This window comes from Aquarana catesbeiana, linkage group LG01, assembly GCF_042186555.1.
Source record: "Aquarana catesbeiana isolate 2022-GZ linkage group LG01, ASM4218655v1, whole genome shotgun sequence".
Taxonomy (NCBI): domain Eukaryota; kingdom Metazoa; phylum Chordata; class Amphibia; order Anura; family Ranidae; genus Aquarana; species Aquarana catesbeiana.
Genome location: NC_133324.1, coordinates 539,173,782 through 539,191,754, shown reverse-complemented (window position 1 = coordinate 539,191,754; position 17,973 = coordinate 539,173,782). Strand labels below are relative to the sequence as shown.

The 17,973-nt window shown below is 43.1% G+C and overlaps 1 protein-coding gene across 3 annotated transcripts in view; it reads left to right on the top strand.

The window, feature by feature from the left end:
• KDM4B (lysine demethylase 4B) overlaps positions 1-17,973 on the top strand; it is a 566,075-nt gene that overhangs the window by 117,202 nt on the left and 430,900 nt on the right. For all 3 annotated transcript variants that reach the window (XR_012235533.1, XM_073594890.1, XM_073594882.1), the window contains exons 3-4: positions 6,118-6,292; positions 15,657-15,832. Coding sequence is in view for 2 of the 3 variants with exons in the window: in XM_073594890.1 (XP_073450991.1) it covers positions 6,152-6,292; positions 15,657-15,832 (317 nt within the window). In the remaining variant the exon portion in view is untranslated. The remainder of the gene's footprint in view (positions 1-6,117; positions 6,293-15,656; positions 15,833-17,973) is intronic.

Below are 17,973 nucleotides of genomic sequence, written 5' to 3'. Positions count from 1 at the left end.
CATGTGGTATCCCCGTACTCAGGAGAAGCAGCAGAATGTATTTTGGGGTGTAATTTCACATATTCCCATGGCATGTTTGAGCAATATATAATTTAGTGACAACTTTGTGCAAAAAAAAAAAAAAAAAAAAAAAATTTGTCTTTTTCCCGCAACTTGTGTCACAATATAAAATATTCCATGGACTCGACATGCCTCTCAGCAAATAGCTTGGGGTGTCTACTTTCCAAAATGGGGTCATTTGGGGGGGGGGTTTGAACTGTCCTGGCATTTTATGCACAACATTTAGAAGCTTATGTCACACATCACCCACTCTTCTAACCACTTGAAGACAATGCCCTTTCTGACACTTTTTGATTACATGAAAAAATTATTTTTTTTTGCAAGAAAATTACTTTGAACCCCCACACATTATATATTTTTTTTAAAGCAAATGCCCTACAGATTAAAATGGTGGGTGTTTAATTTTTTTTTTTCACACAGTATTTGCGCAGCGATTTTTCAAACGCATTTTTTGGGGAAAAAACACACTTTTTTACATTTTAATGCACTAAAACACACTATATTGCCCAAATGTTTGATGAAATAAAAAAGATGATCTTAGGCCGAGTACATGGATACCAAACATGACATGCTTTACAATTGCGCACAAACGTGCAGTGGCAACAAAATAAATACATTTTTAAAAGCCTTTAAAAGCCTTTACAGGTTACCACTTTAGATTTACAGAGGAGGTCTACTGCTAAAATTACTGCCCTCGATCTAACCGTCGCGGTGATACCTCACATGCATGGTGCAATTGCTGTTTACATTTGACGCCAGACCGACGCTTGCGTTCGCCTTAGCGCGAGAGCAGGGGGGACAGGGGTGCTTTTTTTTTTTTTTTTTTTTTTTTTCTTTATTATTTTTTTGCTTTTTTATCTTATTTTAAAACTGTTCCTTTCATTTTTTTTTTTTTTAATCATTTTTACTGTTATCTCAGGGAATGTAAATATCCCCTATGATAGCAATAGGTAGTGACAGGTACTCTTTTTTGAAAAAATTGGGGTCTATTAGACCCTAGATTTCTCCTCTGCCCTCAAAGCATCTGACCACACCAAGATCGGTGTGATAAAATGCTTCCCCAATTTCCCAATGGCGCTATTTACATCCGGCGAAATCTAAGTCATAAAATGCTCGTAGCTTCCGGTTTCTTAGGCCATAGAGATGTTTGGAGCCACTCTGGTCTCTGATCAGCTCTATGGTCAGCTGGCTGAATCACCGGCTGCATTCTCAGGTTCCCTGTTGAGACAGGAGAGCCAGAGAAAAACACGGAAGACGATGGGGGGGGGGGGGGGGGCATTCTCTCCCACTGCTTGTAAAAGCAGTCTAGAGGCTAATTAGCCGCTAGGATTGCTTTTACATGAAAGCCGACCGCTGGCTGAAAAGAATGATACCAAGATGATACCTAAACCTGCAAGCATCATTTTGGTATAACCACTCAAAGTCGTGAATGCTGTACCTGAAGACAAAAATATGGCTAACAATAAAGCACAGTAAATGGTAAAGTATAAAAAATTGCATACCTGAAAAGCAAACATGATAAAACATAATAACAATAAAACATTGCAGAATAGAATACAGTAAAAAAGAGCAGAACAATAGAGAGAATAGAGAGAGAGAGAATAGAGAGAGAACAATAAAACGACAACTATTACTTTTTATTTTATATTTTTGTTTGTGTTTTTTTTTTTTTTTTTTACACTTTTTTTGTAACTGTAACTTTTATAACTGTAACCGGTTCCAGGTTCGGGTCTCTCAAAATGCGATGGCATCTTGGGAGACCCTGTGAAAGTGTGTCCTAGTCTGTGCAATGCTGTACCCTACGCTAATACTCAGCTAGTGAATGGTAGCATTCAAAACATTCACCAATGCAAAGACCAGGATTGTCAGGACAGGAGGGACAATAATAGCGGGTGTCACGCCTATATCCGCGCTTACTGCAGACACGACATCTTTTTTGGGGGAGTTCGTTGGGTAGGGGTACTAGGGGGAGGACATAAAGAAAATGCCTCTCATGCAGCCGACTGCATTTGGTTGGGGATGTGAATGGGGGAAGTACGGGCGCTGCAGAAGCGGTGGGTTCCCAATTAGGATTGGCGAATGCAGCAGGAAGGGCATTATGGGCACGACGGGCCTGTGTTTGTCTTCTTTGTGGCAGCGGGACACTACTTGTGCTTGCCACCTCACCAGCTTGAACTGCACTTATGGGACTCGCCACGTCACCAAGTGTTACTGCAGTGCTGGTTTGACTACGACCGGGGTGTACTAGGCCGCTGGCTCTTGCCAGTTCACCAAAACGCTACCAAAAAAACTGTTAACGATCGCAGGGATCAGGCCTGACTCTGCGAACGCTGCAGTTATGCGTTTAGTGTTTTGTAAGTGACAGTGATCGATCGATACTGCACTTGGGTGGGCTGGGCTGGGCCGGGCGGAGGGGCAAAACGCAGGTGCTAGCAGGTATCTGGGCTGATCCCACTAACACTGCGTTTTTGGGAACCCTAAACTGCTGGGGATGCCAGTATAGATCTGATCGGATCAGATATTGATCAGTTCAGATACTATACCACTAAGGGAGGTGTACGGTGCGTGCGTGGGTGTTAGCGCTACTGGCACTAACCTGACGCTGCCTGGGGCTGGTGCTTGCCAGTTCACCAAAACGCTACCAAAAAAACTGTTAGCGATCGCAGGGATCAGGCCTGACTCTGCGAACGCTGCAGTTATGCGTTTAGTGTTTTGTAAGTGACAGTGATCGATCGATACTGCACTTGGGTGGGCTGGGCTGGGCCGGGCGGAGGGGCAAAACGCAGGTGCTAGCAGGTATCTGGGCTGATCCCGCTAACACTGCGTTTTTGGGAATCCTAAACTGTTGGGGACGCTAGTATAGATCTGATCGGATCAGATATTGATGCGTTCAGATACTATACCACTAAGGGAGGTGTACGGTGCGTGCGTGGGTGTTAGCGCTACTGGCACTAACCTGACGCTGCCTGGGGCTGGTGCTTGCCATTTCACCAAAACGCTACCAAAAAAACTGTTAGCGATCACAGGGATCAGGCCTGACTCTGCGAACGCTGCAGTTATGCGTTTAGTGTTTTGTAAGTGACCGTGATCGATCGATACTGCACTTGGGTGGGCTGGGCCGAGCCGGGCGGAGGGGCAAAACGCAGGTGCTAGCAGGTATCTGGGCTGATCCCGCTAACACTGTGTTTTTGGGAACCCTAAACTGCTGGGGACGCTAGTATAGATCTGATCAGATCAGATATTGATCCGTACAGATACTATACCACTAAGGGAGGCGTATGCTGCGTGCATGGGTGTTAGCGTTACTGGCGCTAATCTGACGCTGCCTGGGGCGACGCATATCACCGCTGGGCGATCAGGGGGCTAAATCTTTATTCGGCGGGTGCCCTGACACTATAAAAAATAAACAAACTAACCAGCGTCACCCGTAACGGTTATACAGTGATCAGTGGTGAAAGGGTTAACTAGGGGGCAATCAAGGGGTTAAAACATTTATTAGGTAGTATATGGGGGTCCCTGTCGCTATAAAACGCTGACGGCGAACCTAAATATTTACCTCACTAACTAGCGTCACCAGCGACACTAATACAGCGATCAGAAAAATGATCGCTTAGCGACACTGGTGACAGGGGGTGATCAAGGGGTTAAAACTTTATTAGGGGGGGTTAGGGGGGTACCCTAGACCTACAGGGGGGTAATACTAACTGTCCTAACACTGTAAATGTCACAAACTGACACCAATACAGTAATCAGAAAAAAAAAAAAAAAAAAAAAAAAACCTGCTGGTGTCAGTTTGTGACAGGGGGGGGGGGGGGGGTGATTGGGGGGGGATCGGGGGGCGATCGGGGTGGGGATCGGGGTGTTTTGTGTGCCTGGCATGTTCTACTGTGTGTGTAGTGTGTTGTGCACTTACATTACAGTCTTCTCTCCTCGGCCCGGAACGGAAAATACCGAGCCGAGGAGAGATGACATCATTTCCTCTGCCTCTGTGTACAATACAGAGGCAGGGAAATGATCCCATTGGCTGAGAGCGATCGCGAGGGGGGGGCCACGAATGGATGGCCTCCCCCTCACCTCCGATCGCCGAGGGAGATTTGCCGACCGCCGCTGGCACCGGGGGGGGGTCCGATCGGACCCCCCACCCGCGGGCAGGCAAGGACGTACATGTAAGTCCTTTTGCCTGCCCGTGCCATTCTGCCGACGTATATAGTCGTGCGGCGGTCGGCAAGTGGTTAACGATCTTAAACTGGCATTTCCATAATTCATGTAACAAGTGCAGAGCCATTCCCTGCTCACAGCTGTCGAACACTGCCAGCTGCTTTTTTTTTTTTTTTTTTTTTAAATCAACATGCGCTGAAAGAAATAAAAAAAAATTATCTTCTGTTCTTTTAGAGATCAAAGGGATGCAAATGAGGTCAGTTTAATCACTTAAAGCAGAGTTCCACTCAAAAGTGGAACTTCGCTTATCCGTCTGCTCCCTCCCCCCGTGCCAGATTTGGCACCTTTCAGTGGGAGGGGGGGGAACGGGTACCTGTTTTTGACAGGTACTGCTCCCCACTTCTGGGAGATGGGGCCGCAGCCTGATCTCTCAGAAATTCAGCCCCCTTCTCCGCACCCGGACCAATTTAGAAATCGCAGCAGGGACCAGGCTGTGAAGCTGTCAGGCTTCACTGCCGGGTTCCCTTACCAGGCATGGCGGCGGGTGCACCCGACAGCCGATCGGCTGGGGTGCCGACATCGCGGGCTTCCTGGACAGGCAAGTGTCCATATATTAGGTTAGCAGCTGCAGTATTTGTAGCTGCTGGCTTTTAATTTTTCGTGGGGGGCTGGACCTCCTCTTATTTAAAGACTAAGCCTTTTTCGGACACTTGTTGCTTACAAGTTATTTTCAGTTTTTTTTTGGCTATAAAATTACTTAGAACCCCCAAATATTATTTTTATATATATATAGATATATATATATATCTATATATCTCTCTCTCTCTCTCTCTCTCTCTCTCTCTCTCTCTCTCCATATATAGATATATAGATATATAGATATAGATATATATATATATAGATATATATATATATATAGAGAGATATAGATCTCTCTCTCTCTCTCTCTCTCTCTCTCTCTCTCTCTCTCTCTCTCTCTCTCTCTCTCTCTCTATATCTATATATATATACACACATTTGGGTGTTCTGAGTAATTTTATAGCAATAAAGGTCCTTTCACGCGGGGGCGTTGTCAGTGGTAAAGCGCCGCTATTGTAAGTGGCGCTTTACCGTCGGTATGCGGCCGCTAGCGGGGCGGTTTTACCCCCTGCTAGTGGCCGAGAAAGGGTTAAAACCACCGCAAAGCGCCTCTGCAGAGGCGCTTTGCCGGCGGTATAGCCGCGCCGTCCCATTGATTTCAATGGGCAGGAGCGGTAAAGGAGCGGTATACACTCCGCTCCTTCACCGCTCCGAAGATGCTGCTGGCAGGACTTTTTTTTACCGTCCTGCCAGCGCATCGCTCCAGTGTGAAAGCCCTCGGGGCTTTCACACTGGAATGAAAGCAGCGGCTGTTTCGGGTCGGTTTTCAGGCGCTATTATTAGCGCCTGCAAACCGCCCCAGTGTGAAAGGGCTCTTAGAGTATGATTTTTACATGTAGGAGAGGTATGCCAGAATGGGCTTGGGCTGGAAATGGTTAAAATAATACTTGATTAGTCCTGTCTCTGCAGATAACTGTTCTGCTGTATTGTCATCCTTTTGCATGCTCTCTCAATAGACTACATACTGCCCACATTTTATAAACATGCTGCATTACTCTATCTGGTAACCTGCACATTTGAAATTAAATGACGTGCAGCAGTTGCTGGGGTTATTTCCCTATAACCACATTCAAATTGAGCTTGTGTCAGATAAATGTTACATCGATGCACATTCAGTATTGTGAACATTCATGCAGGCTAGTAAAATTACAAATACATTTACTTTTTTTACTTTGTAGATGTGTAAAGGCTGAGCGTGCATATATTGCAACAACCTTCTTCTCTTTTAGCTACTAATGATGCTTTATATTTTTTTCCCAGTTTTTTTCTTGGGCCAGGCTCTAAGAAGGTCACCATGGGGCCAGAGACTTCACAAGCGCAGAATTCTAATTGCAAGATTATGACATTTAGACCTACCTGGGAGGAGTTTCAGGACTTTGGAAAATACATGGCATATATAGAGTCTCAGGGTGCACACAGGGCTGGTTTGGCTAAGGTAAGTAGTTCTTAATTACTAGTTATTTTACACATCTATTTTTTTTGTAAATCAAGAAATGTTGTTAATCACCGTGAGAAGCATATTCTTTTTCTCCGACTAAGAACATTTCTCTACAAGAATCAAAGAAAATACTTGTTGATGAAGAGACTGACGTGAACCAGGGGGGGCCAATCATTTGACCTTCCTCGGCCACATTGGAAGAAGAGGAATTGTCTTGGGCCACATTTGCTCAGGCACGGCAGCCCATTAATTTCAGTGGCCTGCTGCACCTGTTTCATGCAGGAAAAAGGTTCCTGCACAATTTTTGAGCCGTGGGGGCCAGGAAATAGCATGGTGCTTTTCCATTATGCAATTTCCTATCTGTTCTCCCACCTGAAAATGCACTTCGTTTTTAGATGCGTGGGGGTGCCCATAACCACATCAAAACAGGGCACTTACACCCCCTTTCTGCTCAGTGTTTCCAATGTAGAGTTGGACAGCAACGGTGAAGCAGCCATAGCTCACAGGTTATGTGCTCTGATGGCCAGTGCAGCCATGGGAGACTTCCTGACAGGCATGGGTTTAAATCCACCTATCGGCCTTCACTGGTAAAGGAGCCACCCCTCGTAGCCATGGGAGACTTTCTGAAGACATTCAACCTTATCCTCATGTCGGCTCCTTGTGACCTTGGACAAATCACTTTGTGACCATATATATTAATATATAATAGGAAAATAGTACCTCTGTCTCTGGGAGAATAAAAGCAGAACTTTTCAAAATCTGAATAAGGTTTCGTAGGAATCAGGCCAAAATGAGAATTATAAAAATGTTTAATTTATAGATCTTTAAATAGTTCTGAGTGTGGGAGGTTGCTGGAGTTGTTGTATTTAAAAAGGCTACATCATTGGGGTGGATGGATTTAGACCAAAGCAATCCAGGTAAGTAAAATGGGATTGTAGAAGATGTTTCGAATCTAAGCCATGGTATGTGAGGTGGAGGAGCATGCAATTGTGCCAATTGTGTTAATCTAGCTGCTAGATCTTAACCACTTAAGGACCAGGCCTATTTTTCAATCTTATTTACAAGTTAAAATAATTTCTTTTGCTAGAAAATTACTTGGAACCCCCAAACATTATATATTTTTTGTTTTCAGGCACCCTAGAGAATAAAATGGCGGTCGTTGCAATACTTTGTCACTCCATATTTGCGCAGCGGTCTGTCTGGGAAAATTTAAGCTTCTCCCTATAAACATATCATTACTTTGCGCTTAAAAGCACAAATACAGCTCTCTAATATAATGCTGGGAAAGCGTGCTTTGTATGTCTCTCAGTAACACAGAGATGTTGCTATCACCTTGAGCTCAGCAGAATCCTCCAGAGAATAGCCAGGCTCCTTTTATTTATACTAAAAACATGGATAACAAAAGAAGGTGGTGGCTTCAGAATCAGCCAATCAGACACTTGTATTCATTCAAAAGAACCAATCACGCACATGAAAATGAAATGCAGTAGTGACATGTGCAGATGGTGGTGTGCAGAGCCATGCAGCAAGCACATGGCTCTGAACACGATCGTGTGCATATTCCCACTGCTACCAATGACGCGAGCCGTACTCTATCGTGGCTCAGTGGGCCATAATTTTGTATGGTTGTGCTATGGTTCCCATGTACGCAGATCTGCTTAGTTAGGAGTTTAAATGCGGTCGCCATGAAGTGGCCAGTCCCTTGGTGAGGCATAAACAAACATCCTTAAAAGAGCAAGCAGATCTCCCGTGTCCACAGGAAGGTTTCTGCAGCCAGTGGTCTTCCACCAATATCTGTATGTGCGAATACCCTCACATGAGCGTATTACAGCAAAACTGACACTAGGGGACATCTGACAACATACATTAATAAAAATTCCCACAACAGGTCTTACAAATGCAATTTTTTTGGAAATTAAAAATTGAATTAAAAAAATAAGAAAACAGTAAAGTGAGCCCATTTTTTTTTTTAATATTGTGAAAGAATGTTACACCGAGTAAATTGATACCCAACATGTCATGCTTCAAAATTGCACCCATTCGTGGAATGGCGACAAACTTTGACCCTTAAAAATCTCCAAAGGTGACGTTCAAAAATTTCTACAGGTTACCAATTTTGAGTTAGAGGGAGTTTTGTGCTAGCATTATTGCTCTCGCTTTAACGATCGCGACGATGCCTTGTGTGTGTTTTGAACACCGTTTACATATGTGGGCGCAACTTATGTAGGTGTTCGCTTCTGAGACCCTGAAATGTCAAGATAGCACAACCCGCCCCCCAATGACCCCTAGACACCCCAAGGTATTTGCTAAGAGGCATGGTGAGTATTTTGCAGATCTTGCTTTTTGTCACAAAGTTTTGAAAAAAGAAAAACAATTCATTTTTCTTTTTTGTTAATTTTTCCAAAAAAATTGTGGCAACAAATGAGATCTGCAAAATACTCGCCATGCCTCTTAGCAAATACCTTGGGATGTCTACTCCACCTCCTACAGAGCTGGAGTCACTGATTTACGTATTGTGGGAGCAAACCCTGTTGCTGTCAAAATAAACAAATCGGTGCTGCAGCTGAATGGCATTCCTGCAAACGGTTAACAATAAAACACAGTAGCAATAAAACATTACAGTATAGTATAAAATACAGTAAAACAGTACAATAAAACAACTATATTTTTGACTTTTTTAAAAAAAAAACTTTTATTGTAGCTATAAACGTTGCAGGCTAGGGTCTCTCAAAATGCGATAGCCATCTAACATCTTTCGAGACCCTATGTGAATATGTGCCCTAGACTGTGCCGTGCTGTACCCTAATAATCCACTAGTGTGTGTGGTAACGGCTGAAACCGTCCCTGATGCAGAGACCAGGTCCGCCAGGACAGGAGGGACAAAAATAGTGGGTGTCACGCCTAAATCCACGCTTGTTACAGAGACGGCATCTTTTTTGGGGTACTCTTTGGGTAGGGGAACCAGGGAGGACATCAGGAAAATGCCTCTCATGCAGCCGGCTCACTGCATCTGGATTGGGAAATTGGGCCACAGCACCTTCTGGATGCAAAAGGGCTGTGGTGATCTCTTCCTGGAATTTTAGGAAGGATTCACTTCTTCCTGACGCTTTTGTATAGTACCTAAGCGTTGAACAGAGCGAATTGGAATAAATATACAGACACTTTTTTTTGTGCCAGTCTCTGGACTTATGGGCAACTAAGTATGGCCCCATCATCTGGTCGTTGAAATCCACCCCTCCCATTTTAAGGTTGTAGTCGTGGACACAGAGGGGCTTTTCAACAGCACCTGTCGCCGTTGTAATTTGGACTGCCGTATCTGCGTGAATAGAAGACAGAATGGAAACGTTCCGTTTGTCCTTCCACCTCACTGTAAGCAATTCATTACACCTCAAGCAGGCGCTCTCCCCCCTGTCTAAGTGGGGCATTTCCAAGCCGTTGGAGGAAGGCCCAATGATTAGATCGCACGGTGCCACATGCGCCAATTCCAAATTAAAAGAGGGGTCTAAAGTGGCACGCTTGTGTAAAAATTGTCCACATACAAGTGGTACCCCTTTCAGAAAAAGGGTGACACCAAGTCCCAAACAATCATTGCACTGTCACAGAGCTTATACATTTTGACCCCATATCTGACACACTTGCTGGGGAGAAACTGTTTGAAAACAAGGTGGCCTGAAAACTTAATCGGGACTCCTCTACGCAGACATCTTGTTGGGGATATGTAAGGATGCAAATTTTTGGTTGAAATGGTTTACGTGGGGCTCAATTATGTAGAACCAATCATATCCATGGTTACCCCGGGGACAACAGAGTTCATTGTTGAAGTGCATAAACAGCAATATTTGCTTGTATCTAGCCCTGGCAGCAGAGAACACAGGCATATGATGAATTTGGTCAGTGGACCAATATGACCGCAACCCGTTCTTTTTAGTAATGTTGAGGAAAAGGCCCAGAAGGGTCTTAAACTCAGGAACTGTGATACATTTCCATGCAAATTGTCTGACAAGGGTCAAAATTGGGTTTGCGGAGATAAATAGATTAGCATATAAATTGCTTTGGTCCATAAAGATCCGCACAGATATTACATGAAAAACAGCTCAAAAAACCCAAGAGGCTTTAAATCTGCAGTTTTCCACCCGAATTCCGGGTTGGCCAGTGAATAGGGGACGTACGGGTGCTGCCGAATCAGTGGCTGCCAATCAGGATTTGCAAGCGCATCTGGAAGAGCACTATGGGCGGCACAGTGGTGTAGTGGGTAGCACTCTCGTCTTGCAGTAAAAAGGGTCACTGGTTCGAATCCCAACCACGACACTACCTGCCTGGAGTTTGCATGTTTTCCCTGTGCCTGCGTGGGTTTCCTCTGGGCACTCCAGTTTCCTCCCACACTCCAAAGACATGTTGGTAGGTTAATTGGCTTCTGTCCAAAAATTGGCCCTAGTATATGAATGTGAGTTGGGGACCTTGGATTGTGGGCTCCTTAAGGGTAGGGACCAATGTGAGTGTGCGATGTATGTGTGGAGCACTGCATAAATTGACAGCGCTATATGGGTACATTAAATATAAAATATAATAGATGAGCATCTTAATGAGACACAATGGGATAGGGACAATTGTAGACGCGCACCCACACTCACTCAAGTTGAACTGGATGGATTGGTGTCTTTATTCAACCTTACTAACTATGTAACTATGGGCTCTACGGGCCTGTGTTTGAATTGGTGGCTGCGGAACACTACTTGTGCTAGCCACCGCTCCAGCTTGAACTGCACTTATGGGACTCGCCACATCAGCAAGTATTACTGCAGTGCTGGTTTGTCTACGACCAGGATGTACTAGGCCGCTGGTGCTCGCCAGTTCACCTGAAGGTTAGAGCTGCACTAGTATCGGCACTCTGCTGCATACGAAAATCATGCGATTGTTGCACCTTTGCAACAGAGGAGCGGCGTTGGGTACACATGACCTTAGCAGGGACCTCTACTCCATCATAAGAGCTATCTATCAGGGTGCCGCTGCTCTCTACAGGTTCAGATACTGAGCCTGATTCTGACAGTGAGGACTCCCCATCGCTCTCATCTGTCATGCTCAGTATCCTGTAGGCCTCTTCACTAGAGTACCTTTCAATTTACAGTTTGGCCAATAAATTTATAGATACCTAGTGTGACTCGCAGGTAAAAAAGCACCTGGTTGTCAAGGACTGTTTGAACCGCTGTTTTGTGTACTGTGTATTGAAAGCGGCAGTGATCTACTGATACTGCACTCTATTACGGAGTCGCATGTGCCCCCAATTGACCACCAGGCCCAGATGGATCAAAACCTTTAGAGGATCACAGGTGTTCTAGGTACATCTCAGACAGGCATGATGGAATAAGATGTCATTTGTATAAATAAAGCACGGAAGAATCCACATAGTGTAAAACCATAAAGGGCATTTATTGATGCATTAAAGTTCAAAATACTCGCATGTATTATAGATATCTTGTGTTCACCTAAAAACCGATTGACCAATTAGATAGATAGATAAAGAAAAAGTCCAAAGGGTTGCTGCACTTAAAAACTTTCGGTTGCTTTATTTCACATAGTCATGTGGAAAAATTACAAAGCGGGCACAATCTTTCCAGACGAAATCATGGCAATAGATGCCTGTACAAAACAGATATGAATCTGTTTTGTACTGGCATCTATTGCCATGATTTCGTCTGGAAAGATTGTGCCCGCTTTGTAATTTTTCCTCATGACTATGTGAAATAAAGCAACCGAAAGTTTTTAAGTGCAGCAACCCTTTGGACATATATATATATATATATATATATATATATATATATATATATATATATATATATATATATATATATTATAGTGTGTGTGTGTATATATATATATATATATATATATATATATATATATTGTGTGTGTGTGTGTATGTATATATATATATATATATATATAATGTGCTGCAACTTCTAAAAGTCTAAATACTCAACTCAAATACATATAAGGCAAATTCGTGCGCAACCTAAAAAAATATTAGTGTTAAATGCTCAACAAAAGAAAGTCCTCACTTAAATGTGATTAAAAAATTCCGGTAAAGTGTCCATAAGGGCTCTTTAAGTGAATTCATACACATCCATGCTTTATACGGTGCTCTCTCCCACACATAAGGAATTATGCACCTCTTACCAGAAGAAATGGTTCCCAAATGATAGGTATCTTAACACCCTTGTTGTGATTGAAGCCAGCTGCGATGTTCCACTCCTGAAGTAAGAAAGCTTCCTCTTGGTAAGGTATTAGCTTTGTCTGGATACAAAATAATTCTCATATACCCCCGGCTCCACTGATCATCCTGCTGCAAGTGCTCTCTGGCACAAAGGGTTTCAAGCAGGGAGAAACTTCATAGTGTAGTATGTAAAAATTGGCATTTATTATATGCATCTTATTGCATTTAAAAGAAATTGGACGTAGAAGGCAAAAAAACACAGCCGCGGGCCTTGTCCTGCAGTCTGGTGCGTGGTGACATCACAGAATACAGCTCCACCCGACGCATCGACTGGGAACGGAGGCTCTGCTGAAACATCACTTAACACGCTTTAAATACCTAAATGGGCAGGAGAGACATCGGAGCAGCTAAAAGCTGCTATTCCGCTCCGGTGTCACCTGAACATTGAAACTTCACATTCAACATCCTGATATTAACATATATGTTTTACGCCTAGTGAAAAGAAGTTTATAAGATATCTTTCAAACCATTCCATCTTAAAAGCGAAAGCATAATGACAAGAACCATATTGCCTAAAATTTTCTAAAAGTTACTCTCTTTAGTTAAAATAATACCTTAAAATTCCTTAATACCCTCAGACTTGTATGTAACAATACACAATAAAGCAAAAACATATGAAAAAAAAAATTATATAAATAAATAAAAAAAATATATATATATATATATATATATATATATATATATATATATATATATATATATATATATATATATATATATATATATATATACACCTAATCGCCATCTCCGTTCCTCCCAAGATCTCCTGCTCTCAAGCTCTCTCATCACCTCCTCCCATATCCGCCTCCAGGACTTCTCCCGAGCCTCGCCCATCCTCTGGAATTCCCTACCCCAATCTGTCAGACTGTCTCCAAATGTATCCACTTTTAGGCAATCCCTGAAAACTTTCCTCTTCAGAGAAGCCTATCCTGCCTCCATCTAACAACTGCACTATTTTCTCCATGAGCTCATCCCCCACAGCTATTACCCTTTTGTATAACTTGACCCTCCCTCCTAGATTGTAAGCTCTAACGAGCAGGGCCCTCTGATTCCTCCTGTATTGAATTGTATTGTACTTGTACTGTCTGCCCTAATGTTGTAAAGCGCTGCGTAAACTGCTGGCGCTATATAAATCCTGTATAATAATAATAATAATATAATGGAATATTCATTTGGCCCCCATGGCCACACCTTTCTTTTGAATATAAAACTTGTTATTGAACCAAATGTAGTTGTGTGGTGGCGAAGTCATCAAGGAAGGTTGACACTGGTCCAGGGGGCCGGTAGATCACAGCAATTCTTAGAGAAACAGGAGAAAATAGACAAATACAATGTGACTTAAAAGAGGAGAGAGACAGACCAGGGAGTTGGGTGAAGTACCTGATAGGTGCTGCATGGGGTTAGGATTCTCTCTCCACCTCCCTTCTGTCCACTCGGTCAGGGGGAGTGGGTCCAGAGAGGGCCACTATGGGAGGGAGAAGCAGTGTCGGATTTATGAAGCCAGGTTTTGGTTATGGCAAGTAGTTTAAAGGAATTTGTGATAGAGGTCTTGGAGGGAGGTTAGTTTTGTTACAGACAGAGCAGGCATTCCAGAGGGCACACGAGAAGGGGAGGCTGGTTTTGGCAAGAAGAGAAATGGACACGAAGTTCTGTGGATTGTGGCTGCTGCGAGATAGAGTGGGGTGATGGTAGCGTTGGGCACAGGTAAATGATGGAGGGCCCGGGGGTTGCCACCAGAGGTTAGTAGAAGCAGAAGGATGCACAGGCAAATGGGAGTGTAATTTATATGAAAGGACATACCCTAGTGTCCTGGAGGTTTTATCAGCATGTGGATGTAGAACTAGCTGGAGTTGGTGAGTGCAGAAATGGGTATAGAGGACACAACTGTCAGCAGTGGTAAAAAGTGGAAGGAGAGCTGAATAGAGAGGGTCACCTGCAGCCTGTTTTGGCGCATTTCAATGCAGTTTGCTATGTATTTTCGCTTTGTGAATCGCTGAAGTGCATATCTCTTGTACGTATAAAGAATCACTAAAGGAAAGAACCCCAGCAAAGTACTATCCCCAGAAGGTGCTCTAGCTTTATACTGTTAAGGGTGGGGTGGTTGTTAATCATAAGTTAATAAAAGGATGGCTTGCAAGAGGGCAGAATTGTAAAGAAGATCAGCTCATACCTTAGGTAAAACACTAAAGAGCAACACAATAAGGATGCAGGCAGGGCAACCGATGGTGAAGAGCAGAAACATACCAAAATGCACAGAGACACAGTGAAAGCAAACAGTCGATTTTCAGTTTTGGGGCGATGCAGGCAGCAGTCCAGTTTTTAAATATGTGGTTGCCCTCTAGGCTTTTGGGCTATAAGTTTAGGCTCATATGATTTTTATTTTCTGATGTATGCTAAAAATACTTTTTGCTGAAAAAAAATGCACCAGTGGCAAAGTGAATAGGCACACGAGGCAATATAGCATGTATTGAGAGTTTAGAATTTGAATTTAATGTAAATCATAAACATTTTTGAATCTAGGGGTGCATATATAATGTCTATTAAAGTGGTTGCAAACCCAAAAAACGAATGTAAAATGACCAGTTTAGGTAGTACAGCATGCAAGCACCCTTGTCCTTAGTCTGCCTGAGAAAAAAAGCAGACTGTCGGCTCAAGTTCTCCCCACTGTGTTAATGGAAAAAAAAAATCCAGTCACCAGCAAAAAAATTGTCACCACGCCCCCTCACCTTTGATGCTAAGCCATGCTATCTACTGTGTGTCAAGTGGGAGGAGAGTCAGTGATGTCACAACTGACTCCCGAGCTCCGGCCCATGGACACGCCCACAGACTGGAGCCATTCACATGGCTGTGACGGGTACTATGATCCACAATATAAGCTTCAGATATTGTGATTTGGATTTTCATTAATCAGAGCATATTGCAGTGCATGTCTTTAAAAAAAAAAAAAAAATTTGGTGGCGTTTACAAAAACTTTAATATCAAAAGATATTTTATGCCAGTTATGAACTGCATTCAGGCTTTGTAGTAATAAAGACTAAACCCTCATAATTTTAACATAAATACTGTGCTAACTCTGTTTTGTATCACTAGATTATCCCTCCAAAAGAGTGGAGACCGAGACGGACCTATGATGATCTGGATGACATGGTTATTCCTGCCCCGATCCAACAGGTTGTTACTGGCCAGTCTGGCCTTTTTACTCAGTACAACATACAGAAGAAGCCCATTACTGTGGGAGAATATCGTAAATTAGCCAACAGTGACAAGTAAGGCTTTATCTTATTATATTTCTTGACTTTTTTTTTTTTCTTTACAGAAAAGCACACTTGTTTACCTTTGGTAATTATTACCAGAAAAAAAATCTTTCATTTTTACCTCCGTGGCTGTATACTGTGTACTTGCCTCTCTCTAAAGCACGAAGCGTGATTTCTCTGTTGCCTGGTTCCTCTGTTATCAGTATGAGTCACTTCTGGCAGCTTTTCCCAAAACCAAGAGTTAAAAAGGTGATGGAAAGCGAGCTCCAGTCTGTGACTTGTATCCACAGCTGTATTTGTGTGTGTGAAGGGGGTGTGACCGTTTGCTTCAGTCAGGGCTTACAGCTGTCCTCACAGCTTGGCTCTATGAAGATGTCAGGTCCCCACCCCCTGCTAGAGCTGAGAGGAAATCCTTGCATCTTTGCGTTTTCAGAACAATCTACAGAAAAAATGACTGCAGATACACCGGTACAATGTATGTAGGAGGATTTGCTTCATCTGTGTATCACCTACTGCTAGTTACTTGACTGGTTATATGTGAGGGTTTTCAACCATTTTAAACCTTTACTGACAAACCTCTAAATACTCAATTGAAGTACAATTTTATGTACTCATCTTCCAAAATATTTGTATTTTTTTTTACAACCGCTTTCATGATTTATACATGTGGCTAGGCAGGATGGTGTCACCAGGTCAGAAATACAGTGATGTTTTTGCATCCTGCTGATTGGACAATTAAAAAGCAAGCAACACACTGATAAGTCATCAACTTTTCTGCCCTCTTCTTCTTTTAACACATTTCCCTGTCCAAATTGACAAAGTTTGATTAGCTCCTATTGCTTTCTCTCCCAGTTTAAATGCCACTGTGCAAGGGGTGTCAGGAGTGAGATTCTGTTATGATAGTAGTAATAAAACATAAAACATATTTCCTTATTGTAAAACTGCATTAAATTGTATTTTTGTTTATTAATAAAGCAGTGTTTTTAAGGATAAAACACTCTTGGTGTTTTCATATTATATGTGCATGGCTAACTGGAGGAGCAAGTAGAAGGAAGCATATATAATATTGAGATCCAGGAGAAGTACCTGCAGTCCCCTGAGTAGATGCAAAAGTGATAATAGATCATATCCTCAAATCCATTATCCCAGGTGAGAGCATACCCGGTGGAGGGGGTTGAGAACAGCAAGAAGCATGTTGTGACACAGAATGGTGTATTGTTGCCAGAAGAGCTCTCAGTAATATCATGGACAGCATATATTGCACCTTGATTATCTGGAGGCATTTATTGACACTATAGAATTGTATTTCTTTGATAGATTTTTTTGATTTTGCACTTCCCATGACATCTTATACCTATATATTTTTCATTATTTAAGTTGGGATGACACTTTAACCACTTGCCGACTGCTGTCAGCACATATACATCGGCAGAATGGCACGGCTGGGCAAAGTAACGTACCTGTACGTTACTTTGAATTTCCTGCCGTGCACGCGCCTGCCGCGAGCTCCGTGACCGTGCCCGCAGACTCGATCGCCGCTGGGATACCCGCGATCGTGTCACGGAGCTAAAGAATGGGGAGATGCCGATGTAAACAGCATTTCCCCCTTCTGCCTAGTGACAGGACACCGATCGTCTGCTCCCTGTCATTGGGAGCAGCGATCAGTGTCATGACACTACCTGCCTGGAGTTTGCATGGTCTCCCTGTCTCTGCGTGGGTTTCCTCCGGGTACTCCGGTTTCCTCCTACACTCCAAAGACATGCTGGTAGGTTAATTGGATCCTGTCTAAATTGACCCTAGTATGTATGAATGTGAGTTAGGGACCTTAGATTGTAAGCTCCTTGAGGGTGTAGGGACTGATGTGAATGTATAATGTATATGTAAAGCGCTGCGTAAATTCACAGCGCTATATAAGTACCTGAAATAAATAAAAATAAATAAATGTCACTGCTAGCCCATCCCCCCCCCACAGTTACAATCACTGCCCAGCCAGGACACACTTAACCCCTCCCCGCCCCCTAGTGGTTAACTCCTTCACTGCTAGTGACATTTTTACAGTAATCAATGCAATTTTATAGCATTGATCGCTGTATTAATGTCAATGGTCCCAAAAATGTGTCAAAATTGTCCGATGTGTCCGCAGTAATGTCGCA